Raw genomic sequence first — 11216 nt, forward strand, 5'->3', positions numbered from 1 at the left:
CGAGAAAATCCATGCAAAACTTCTAAGGAAAACAAATTTTTTTTTTTTTTTTTGCTCATTGTGTTTTCAGGATTTGTTCTAGGGATCTTTTTGCTTTTATGCCATTGGATTTAAATTTCATGAACCCTAAATCCACAATTTTTGAGCCAGGCTGAAAAACACAACCTTTGCTTGCCGGCGGATGAGAGGTGTGAGTGGCGGTCGGTGATGACACCGGCCGACCGGTTTCATTGGGGAAGGAGGGAGGGAGAGGCGGATGGTGGGTACGGGAGGAAAAAAAAGGGCAATCTCGGTACAAAAAATGCAGCCAGCTTAGAGTGCATAAAAAAAAAAAAATTATTTTTCACATTAAAAGCTGGTTTTTAGATTTAATAAAGTTGGGTTCCCAAAAGTATATATTTGTCAAATAGCCCCATTAAAACACAAGTTTCCCTTATAAATTAGGATTCCAATGAGTTGAATATCCATCCATTGCCTCAATTATTTCTCTAAATGTTTTGGTAGATGTTAAAATAAATCTTATCCAATTCTTTTCCATTTTTTATAAGATTTTTAGGTTTCTCTCAATATAGTAAATTCACCCTTAAGACAACAAGCTAGGCAATGAGAAAACCTTTGGCTCCCTATATCCAAAATTCTACATTAGACTTGGAAACTAAATCTTGTGGCTAAAATAAAATTCTTCCTAATTAGAGATGTCCTCCCTACTCATGAGCATCTAATAATTAGAATAATAGATATTGTAAACAAACATGTGTCATCTATGTAATTAAAGTATTGAAAATATTGGCCACATTTTTAGAAAGTGCCCATTTGTTTGATGAATTTGGAATCACATCAAGTTCAAATGTTTTACATCTCTATTGCATGAAGTTAATTTTTATTTTAACTTGAAATGGTGTCTAAAAACTATTAAATTAATTACAAAATTTTCAACTGTCCCATAAGAAAAATTGTCATTATCACTTGGGAATGTATGAATTCATTGAAATCAAGTAATGTTTAGACAAATCTATCCCAACCTTTTTTACATTATCGAGAAAGTTACCATAAACTTCCAAAATCTTCAAAAACATGTAACTGACTCCTATCTTCAAAATGAATGACGTAATAATGTCCCTCAAGTGGTTGAATATTCCTCCTATTAATGGAATATTCAAATTAAATTTTGATAGTTTAAGGATAGATAATTAAAGTACTTCAAGATGAGTTATTAAAGACTAATGAAATTATAAAAATGGTTCCAAGCATGCATATGGATAATATATCAATAATTATTGCGAAATGTTTGACTTTAAGAGATGACGTGATAGTTGCTAAGAATGAACCAATAGATTGAAAGTGATTAAAAAATAATAATAGGTTATTATAATAAAAAGAGTAATATTTCTAATTCTATTATGTTATTAATAAAAGATGTTTGAAAGTTAAATTATGATCTAAACATTTACTATTATCATCATGATTATAAGGAAGTAAATAAAAACAATGAATCATTTAATTAAAAATGATATTTGCAAGAATCCATCATCTTGAGATCAACAAATTTGAATTTAAAGATTATTGTGACCCGTCTTATAATACAATTTATAGATAAGTGTGGATGTGACATTATTTATCTATCCACCTCGTCCTGTAAATACCATTGAGAGCCTTGTAATGAGAGATGTATTTTTGCTTGCGTATTTTAGGAAACACCATTACTAATTTAGGCCTTGGAGGTGTGATGGTTGTACAATCCATCTTACCTTTGTTGTCCTAATTAGGGGTAATAAAATTTGATACGAATTATTAATATGACTTGAACTCAACACACTTTTCGTAGGTTTTGGTTAACTATAATTAGGTTTGGATCAAATTCATATCGACTTATATAACCTATTTAATAAATAGGTAGTAAATCCTTTAATAAAATCTTCTCCTCTTTCCCAAACAACCCTATTTTTTTTTAGTCATAAAAGCCTTTAATAAAATCTCAGATAGTGCTTAATATTTTAGAAGTCCAGACAAACAAGGTCTTCATCGATCAACCAGCGGTGGCTAAAGCCAAGCCAAGCCAAGTCATAGGCGAGTTGAGCTAGCCTCGACTCGCCTTCCACTTCTATTCTATCACGCAACAAAAATGTCAAAAAAGAGAACCGAATATTTGGATGCTACCTAAAGAAAGACTTTAACCTACACTCGCTCTCCTGGGGTCCCACCTAATCAGCCAACGAGTTATCTCCACGTCTTCAAAATCAGAACAAATGGAAATTGCTAATTGTTTAATACACGTGGCGACATGATATTTGTTGATGTTGTGCTAATGCGAGGCTCTAGCTTTCATCTGATCGTAGTCGATAAAGTTGGTGATATGGTTGGGTTGCCTTGGATTTATCCTTTTATTTATTTATTTATCTGAGTTCTTTTCCTCAAGGAGTCTCCTCTGTTCTGCTTTCTACGCCCAAAACCTAAGCTAGGGTAAACCATTTCAGGTGAAATTGGGTCTGTTCTGGATCACCTCAATTCCCTACGAAATACGACGCCATCGTTGAAGATCGAAATTGAGAGCCTCGGTCTTTTTATCTCTCTTTGATTAGGTAATTGATGTTGATTTCAGTTTTTAGGTCTTCTTTGAAGCGAGGAGATTTAGATTGTTTGGTCCGATCGTTTGATTTCCCCTTGGTTGCCGAGAAAATTGAAAATTGAAAAGTAAAGTTTGAATCTTTTGTTTTGTTTTCCGTTGGGAAGATCATCATCCAACTTCTTATACTAGGGAAAGTTGGCCAGATTTTTATTTATTTTTTATGGAATCTCGTATAGTTCTGTCTGTATTAGGGCTTGATTGTGGAAAAGGAGGCTTTGAATGATCAGGGTCTTGTTCGAGGAGATCTACTGTGAGGATCACGTGTTCATAATCTGCTTTTATAATTTAGGTTCTGTTTGGCTCTACAGACTTCAACTGTCTGGTACGGGACAAGAATTGCCTTGAACGTGCTCGGGAATTATTATTTGGTCGTCATATTTGCGTATATATAAATATTTGACACATACAATGGATATAATCTTCCCATATCATTATTTATGCTATGGATGTAAGAGTTTTTTTTCCCCTTTATATGTAGCAGTGTATATTGTTGTGAAAGTTTGTTCCCCGCCATTTTTTCTATTATTTCTTGTATGATATTTATTGTCCATTGATGTCTGAAAATTTTATCTGGGTTTTGATAAGTTTGTCGTTCGTGTTCTTTGATTTATTTTTCTGCTCTTGCTGGTTAGAATTTGCAAACTTCTGTTCAATTTATATATTATATCGCAGGGAAAACTTGTATCTTTTCCTTTGTTTTTAATTATCTTAGATTGTTTTTAATCTTTTTCCTTTTGGGTTTCTTGAGCAGGAACAATGTCTTTTACACAAACTTACAGAGCGCAAGGAGGCACTTTTCATGATAATTATAGACCCTCTTTCATTAGAAACAAAAACAGCAACAGTGCTAACATTAATGATAACCGTATAAGGAGTTATAATCCCCATGACTTCTCAAGAAATTTTAGGGAGCGCTCTAAGAATTATAATTATGTTAATCATGATGCCGCACCCTCCTTGAAAAGGAGAAAATTTTCAGCTTCTGCTTGGGAAGACACTGGGAGGCACTATCAGCAACAAACCACATATGACAATGCCCCTTCAACCTGCAACAGCTTGGTCCCTGCTCCTACAAGACCTAATGCTAATGCCTACACATCTACCAGCTGTAAACGTGATCGCTCAAAGTTGGAGGATGATGATATGGTCTTTATGTCTAGGGATGAGATTGAAAGATGCTCCCCTTCAAGGAAAGATGGTATTGATGCACTTCGTGAAATGCATTTGCGGTATTCATATTGTGCTTTTCTTCAGAATCTTGGACTGCGGCTTGAGTTGTAAGCTCTTTATGATGCGTATGTTTATTTATGCTGATAACTTTCTGATTAGATTGTTTGCATAATTACTAAATGGTTCTAAAAACTATTAGTTGAAGTTATTTAGTTTAGTTATTCATATATTCTAATTTAGGAACTACTTATCAAAAAAAAAAAAATTCTAATTTAACTGTGTTGCGTATCTTTCAGGCCTCAAACTACTATTGGAACTGCCATGGTTTTATGCCACCGCTTTTTTGTTCGACGTTCGCATGCTTGCCATGATAGATTTGTAAGTTTCCAGCTTCTTATGTTTTAAATTTGATGGGATGTGTATAGTTTATTGAATGATACTCAACAAGAACTCACAATGACCATGCTCTTATTTGTTTGCAATCCTTGTTCAATTTACTCATTGGATATTTTTTTTTTTCACATGGAACAATAAAATTTGGCGTGGAACTACTTTATGTTTCTGCTTTAGTTTTGTGGTCTGATCCCTCTGCCTTATTGTTTATGTATTATGTAAACCATAACCTAAGAAAACAATCATTTTCTCCCTCCACAGATATAATGCTTAAAATTAAAAATGGAAAAACTAGTCACCTTTTCTTTCACCATTCTTGATTTTTTTTTTCAATTTGGTTTCTAGTCATTGTCATTCGCAAAACAACTACCTTCTGTGCCTTGATGTGACTTTATGAATGCAGTGTGTTAATCTAATTTACAGTCTGTAATTCAGAGGAATAGCGTTATTACTGATCTGGCTCTGTTTGCAGTTGATTGCTACTGCTTCCCTTTTTCTTGCTGCAAAGTCCGAGGAAACACAGCGCCCTTTGAACAATGTAGTGAGAGCATCTTGTGAAATTCTCCATAAGCTGGACCTTACTTTCTTGTCTTATCTGCTCCCCGTTGTAAGTATCTTTGGAACCATTTTCTTTCACCTGTAGTCTTATGCATATACATATACATAGATATAAAACTAAATAGCTTTGTACTTATCAAAAAAAAAAAAAAAAAACTAAATAGCTTTGTATGGACTGAAAGAATTTCTATTATATCTTCATCTTTTTTGTCTTAACTTTGTTATGTCTTTTTCTTTACTTCTAGTATTTTTTCTCTTCCTTTGGATGTTGATATTTGATGGTATATTTCCCATGTATATTGGTGCATCCCTTTTGGCATTTTTTTTAATGCATATACTTGGCTTTCAAAAAAGGATGTTATATGTTGTAATCGATTTAAACAGTAAGCTCCTGCATCGCATGCAATTTTAGACTTTAAGTTATATAGAGATTCAAGTGTTTGCATTTTATTGCTTTTATGAATATGCATAATCCATGTCCATGTCTTTTGTCCAGCATGGATATGCATCCGAATCCGGATTGTTGGCTTAAAAATTGGGACTAAAGCTCTTAGTTTGTGTTCATAGTGTGCTTTCCTGACATGATTTGGATGTTGAACAGGACTGGTTTGAGCAGTATCGGGAACGGGTGATCGAGGCTGAGCAGATGATACTGACTACTCTAGATTTTGAGCTCACTGTGGAGCACCCATATGTTCCTCTTACATCTGTTCTTAACAAATTAGGTCTTTCACAAACTGTTTTGGTGAATTTGGCATTACACTTGGTCAGTGAAGGGTAAGTATGCTGCTATCCTTATTCTCAATGTGTTCTTTTAGTGGATTCTGAGATTGCAGATGCATTGTTTTCTGTATCAGTGATTTCAATAGGGTTAGTGGCAAAATTAGTTAGCAGAATCTAGTACATACTTCACCTGATTGTGTACAACATGAATCCTTTCCACATATCTTACACAGTTATAGTGGCCATGTTCTGTTCAGGTACTTTTCTAATGCGGGCTACTTGTATTTAGTTACTATTTCCAAAGAATGTGGTTAAAACCAGGAAGATAGTGTAGGAATTAGGTAGCATTCTTGTGTTTATGATGATCAATCTTTTTTTATAGATTTGGACTGGTTGGTGTTGGAATCTCAATCAAATTGCAAATTTATTGAGATTTAAAGGCAGTTATTAATGTGGAGGAGGATAAATCGGTTATCTTCTTTGTCCTTGGTTCAAAACTGTGTATTACTTGTGTCAGTGTTTTGTTCTTTAGAGCTCTGCATGGTCATTCTGGAATGGGATATTGATTATTTTGGCATGGCATATAATTGCAGGATCTACACAAGATTAGCGTGCTCGCATCTATGATATTCTTAGCTGGCGGATTGATATGCTGTTCATGGAAAGTTTTGTTTATCTGAAGTTGAACTGCTGATGTGTAGTGGATGCCTTTATCATGAATTTACTCTGAACCTGGTCACTGGCTATTGAAGATAGCCACAAACCCTCAGGACAGTTTTACCATCCTAATATACACCCTTCCTCTTAACAAACTTATAGTTTGTGAAACCAATGGCCACTTGTCTACTTAATGTCCATTCCTGCAAGTCTGGGAGTCGCCTTGAATGGGCTATAAAAAAAAAAAAAAGAAAAGAAAAATTGGTTTGGGTGAGTTTGGTTTTGAGAATATAAAATGTTTTCCAATTTTAAAAAATGGTAGAAATTTGGTGACAAATGTTGAAAACTGTTTCAAAATTTTCGAAAAAAAAGCCTGTTTTCTGGAAGTCTTCCACATTTTCTTCTTTCTTTGTCTCTCATTTGTCCCATTGTTTGTTTAAGAACAGAAACAACTCAAGTTGACTGATTCCCAAAAGTTTCAATAGTTTCCATTCTCAGAAAAGGAATCACTTTTGAAAACGTTTTTGAATTAGATGGGTGCATATTTCTATCCTCGTTCTTTATGTGATTTTTATTGCTGACCCACTTGGACAAGGAATATGGTTGGATATCTAGGGAGATTTTCTAGTTTAGCTAAGGCTTGTCTCTGAAATACCCAAAAATTTTGAATTGTTATTTTGCTTCAAATCCTACCATGATTTTGTAACTTTGCATATCCCAAATATTTGGAATTTTCTGTTGGGTTTTAATTAGGACTAACTGTGTCCATGAATTAGCATTAAAAATTTAAATCCTTGGTCCAGGAGTTGCTGTTAGACATAGGAGTGTCTGCAGTTCAGAAACTGCCAGAGTTGAGCACTATTATCTTTGCTAATTTTGGTTTTGTTGCCTTGTCTGGAAATGAAACTAGTGGCCCTAAAAAGTTGATGTGCTGGTGGACATTAGGGTTAGCCTTTCTTTTTTTGATAAGTAAGCAAAGAGAATATATTATTTATAATTAATAGATGCACAGTGGACAACTTAGATAGCTTCTCTAGAACTATTTTTGAGTTGGCTGCAAGAAACCTTTTCTGTTGCTTACTTTTTATTGAGGAGAAATCTACTACTATAACATCATTACTGAAAATTCTAGATCTACCTATCCTACAAGATGTGTTTCCTTTTGTGCTTAATTTAATTGGGTATTTTTTATTAGGGATGTAAGCCCTAACCAATTATATGAAGACTGGTGGGAAATTATGGGTAGCAGTTGCCATTTAGATTGAGTGGCCTGTAGACCATTTAAGTGATGTATAGTGATGATCTTTATCTTTATCCACATTACTAGGTTGCACTTCTTTAGTTCTTTTTCTCTTTTAAATATATTCCTTTATACCAATTTTTCACTGGTATTTCTTCTTTCAGTTTCCTCATATTGCTTTTCCTCCTCCCCACACTAAACAATCTTGACAATATAAGTTTTTGTGGATAAGCCATAAGATTTATTCTGTCATTTTTCAACTTTATTGGTTCTTTCCAGCCTTCTGTTGGTATCATAGAACGGGTAAGAAAGAGTAAGTGAAGGATGTGTCTCTATGTTATATTTTTGCTGTCGGCTTTGCTTGGCCTTTATGCTCTGGCAGCTGGATTACCTTTTTGGTACCTAATCCCTGGATGTTTCCTAAGCAGTTATTGCGACCATACATGGCAATACCTGCAAACCTTATTTTACAAGTCTACTGATTATTACTGCTTTCTCCTTATTCTGATTAGTATTTCAGTATTTATGTTGAAAGAATAAAAAAGTGCCGGACCTTTTTTACTGGGAATTTGTTGCTATACCTACCTACCTTTTTTTATAAGTAAATTTTAAACTATTTTTTTCCTTTTTCTTTTCTATAATTTATTTGTGTATATGTTTATTTTCATGGATAAACATTATGTGCTTATTACTATAATTTTTTTAAATGTCTAAGCTTCACTTTTGGTACTACCTGGGCTCCTATTCTGTGTGTTCTTTCCCTTCCCCTCTTAACTAAGATAATACTTTAGAAAATGTACACTTGTTCAATTCATTTGGAACTGAATGAAAATGAACATTATATTTGATATAATCTCTCGTACAATATGTACTTGTATTTTGTAAATTGTACTTAACGGTTCATAAATCATGATACTATTGCATCTATAGCCATGTTGCAAAATGTGCTATAAGTTTGTTAACCTTAGGCAATCAACATTTACTTATACAGCTTAAAACACAAAGTGGGCTATGAAGGATTGAAGTCCAATACACTAACACATAATATGGCATTATTTATTGCAAAATTTGAATAGCCAGGAGCATGTTATGCCAAAAAACTCAAAAGAACAGTAAGCACTAAATACGTACTGTACTTACAAGTATATCATTTATTTTATTTGTTGTAGCCAGTGCATCTCTCAAACTTACCTTGACAATCTTCATCTTTATTCTTTTGGTTTTCAATGTCAATTATGTTCTTACCATTATTATCTGCTCCTACCACCAGTGCCTCATGGTCATGAGGGCCTTTTTGTTTTTGTTTGTTTGTTTTAAGGAAAAGAAAAGAAAAACAAAAAAAATCAACTACTGAACTTCTAAAGCCTGTATGTATTGAGAAGTTTTTTCGTCCACTTTTTTTTTCTTCTCATTTTGTTCCTTTGTTTTTTTCTTTTCTCTCTCTTTCTTTTTTTCTTTTTTTGTCATTTTTTGGTTAACAGGTTAAATGTCATTTTCTTTGTTCATACTAGCATGCTGAATATGGAAGTCATATTTGCCCTCCACATATTCACATCCCTCAAAACAATCTTAAGTTATATATCATTATATTATATTCAGCATAGTGTAGCTTCACATTTTTATTTCACATGTCTCATGCATGTGTTTACCAAGTCTGACCTCCAGCTATGGTTTTTGGGTACGGGACTGTCTGTCTTTGGGATGTTGAGATTTGAGTCCTGGAGGGTTGCAACATGTTAAGCACCTCATCATATGCGGCATCATCAGCATCATTTTATTTAACCTGAAGCTCTTATTATTTCTGAGTGGTATCCTTTTGGATTTTCAAAGAAAATCCCTATTAATCCTCCTCGCTTGGAAGGATGCTTGTGTGAAAAGCTAGGGTTGGTTTTAGTGGATTCCTTCCATGCTTCTCAAGCAAATATTCAGAAAACCACCTACATTGACACCGAGAACTTTCTGATGCATGTTACCAATGCAATCTTTTAGTATCCTAAAAGAGTAACTTACAGGAGTATAATGGTGCTTGCAACTTAGAGCATTGATTTTATGCCTGCTTATGGCTTCTGGTGGTCTTTGGTGGCATGCTATTCTATAGTGGGGATTACGTACATGAATGTCTTTTAGCTTGAAAGCATGCATATCAGCAAAGTCTCTGCAGATTGAACTATTGGGTGGACGATACTGGCATTTGCCTTTCAAGAAGTGTTTGCTTGCAATGAATTCCTCTTTCCTAGTTGCTTTATCTTTTGAATTGCATGTGTTTCTGGAGTTGGGAATACCCTGCAGCAGAACTGGGCCTGGGAGTTGATGTGTTCTCTAGATGGGTATAAGATGTTTGCTAGTATTTTGGTACTGTTATCAGCCATATCTGCAGACGAATCTTGGAAAATATTCCACCTGGGTTGCTGCATTTTTAGTTGGTAAGAAGAAAAAAATGCTTTGCTTGCTTTCTTTACTTGAAACCAATGTTTGATATGTTGTCTTAGCTTTTTGGTTTTATGCTCTATACCTATGTTTAGTATTTGAAAGCTGATGTGATTTGTGTTGGCATTATGCTAAGTTCTACAAGACATTGCCTGTTCATTTTAGTGTTGCCCGAGATGGTTGGTTTGTTAACTATCCATGGATTTCTCCAACTCTGAATAATAGGTTTATTTATTTCCATATGGCCTTCTCAAGTCAAACCAATGTTTTGCAGGCTGCGAAGCTCTCTGTGGCTTCAGTTCAAACCACATCATATTGCTGCGGGGGCAGCCTACCTTGCTGCCAAGATCCTAAATTTGGATGTTGCTTCTTACCAGTATATCTGGCAGGAGTTTGAAACAACGCCAGCTATTCTTCAAGGTAGTTGGCACTATTTTGAATATTATGTGAATGTTCAAGATTTTACGTTAATTTTATATTTGCCAATAGTCTTGGTTCTTAGTATTTAATTATGAATCTCATTGCATTGCTCCCACCTTTTTAACAATCTGTTGATCCTTTGATGCAGATGTTGCCCAGCAGTTGATGGAGCTATTTTAGTTTCTATGCAGATTCAGTTCACCAGTTGATTGAGCTCTTTTAAAAGATTACACAGTAGACTAGGCTTCAGGAATGAATGTTTCATGTTAGATATGGGTATTATATTCATTGTTTTTTAATGCCGTGTTTGTAACCAATGATTGGAAAATCATCAGTGTTGTCCAGGTTATAACATGGGAGAAGCGCTATTCATGAGAGAGAGAGAGCAGTAGATTAGATATCTTTGTTTCAGCACTTCCTTTAGAAGTACAGGTCCAAAGAGTGTAATTCGAATAGACAGGCATGAACTTTCTGTTGAGTGGTCATCTAATGGAATAACAAAACTCTTCTGTTTCTCATGGCCGTCTGTTTTTTCTACTGCTCATACTTTCTTGTTCTAAATAAGATCACGGGTCTAAGGTGTCTATTTGCTTTGAGTATGTGATTCTGAGGATGGTTAGAAGGGCTTTTAAATGTTTTGAAGTCCTTTTTTTTTCAACAAAAATCTGGAGTAGTACCTGCTTTTAAATGACATAATGTTGATATTTAAGAAGTTTCCAGGAAAAAATCGTTTGATTTTAAACCCCAATTCTTTTTGGCACACCCTAAAATGAAAGTGTATAATTTTACTGTTTTCGGCTCTATTTCCTTTTATAAGAAGTTTTGGAAAGGAAAATGGACAGAATCCACCCATGGTGCTTTTATTGCTTTAAAAAAATATATGAAAATATTGTTTCTTTAAAAGGGATGCCATTGGATTGACCATTTTCTATTCATAGAAAATACAAGTGTTGACAATCAGCCTGACAAATATTGAATATGAGAAAAGGACAGCATACAATC

General features: G+C 34.3%; 1 protein-coding gene across 4 annotated transcripts; it reads left to right on the forward strand.

Annotated features, from left to right (window-relative positions):
* The first annotated feature begins 2391 nt into the window (after positions 1-2391).
* On the forward strand, positions 2392-10732 carry LOC117915428 (cyclin-T1-3-like). Of its 4 annotated transcripts, none has more exons than XR_004651389.1 (7): positions 2392-2579; positions 3378-3903; positions 4093-4174; positions 4662-4796; positions 5349-5524; positions 5605-5727; positions 5853-9378. XR_004651389.1 is itself a non-coding variant. In XM_034831019.1 (7 exons), exons 2-7 carry the CDS (start codon positions 3383-3385, stop codon positions 10392-10394), a joined length of 1092 nt encoding a protein of 363 aa, XP_034686910.1. In that variant the 5' UTR covers positions 2396-2579; positions 3378-3382; the 3' UTR covers positions 10395-10732. The 4 variants fall into 4 exon arrangements, 3 of the variants coding, with proteins under 3 accessions (XP_034686912.1, XP_034686911.1, XP_034686910.1); XM_034831019.1 differs by lacking the exons at positions 5605-5727; positions 5853-9378 and adding exons at positions 10069-10214; positions 10363-10732 and having other exon boundaries at positions 2396-2579; XM_034831021.1 differs by having other exon boundaries at positions 5605-9790.
* The last annotated feature ends 484 nt before the right edge of the window (positions 10733-11216 follow it).

This window comes from Vitis riparia, chromosome 5 (assembly GCF_004353265.1).
Source record: "Vitis riparia cultivar Riparia Gloire de Montpellier isolate 1030 chromosome 5, EGFV_Vit.rip_1.0, whole genome shotgun sequence".
Classification (NCBI taxonomy): domain Eukaryota; kingdom Viridiplantae; phylum Streptophyta; class Magnoliopsida; order Vitales; family Vitaceae; genus Vitis; species Vitis riparia.

What these genes read in the sequence shown, in the direction of transcription:
- LOC117915428 (XM_034831019.1), top strand. Translation starts at nt 3,383, where the DNA reads ATGTCTTTTACACAAACTTACAGAGCGCAAGGAGGCACTTTTCATGAT. An exon ending in ATGCTTGCCATGATAGATTT is followed by an intron (nt 4,175 to 4,661) that starts GTAAGTTTCCAG and finishes CTCTGTTTGCAG; the next exon opens with TTGATTGCTACTGCTTCCCT. An exon ending in TGTCTTATCTGCTCCCCGTT is followed by an intron (nt 4,797 to 5,348) that starts GTAAGTATCTTT and finishes GATGTTGAACAG; the next exon opens with GACTGGTTTGAGCAGTATCG.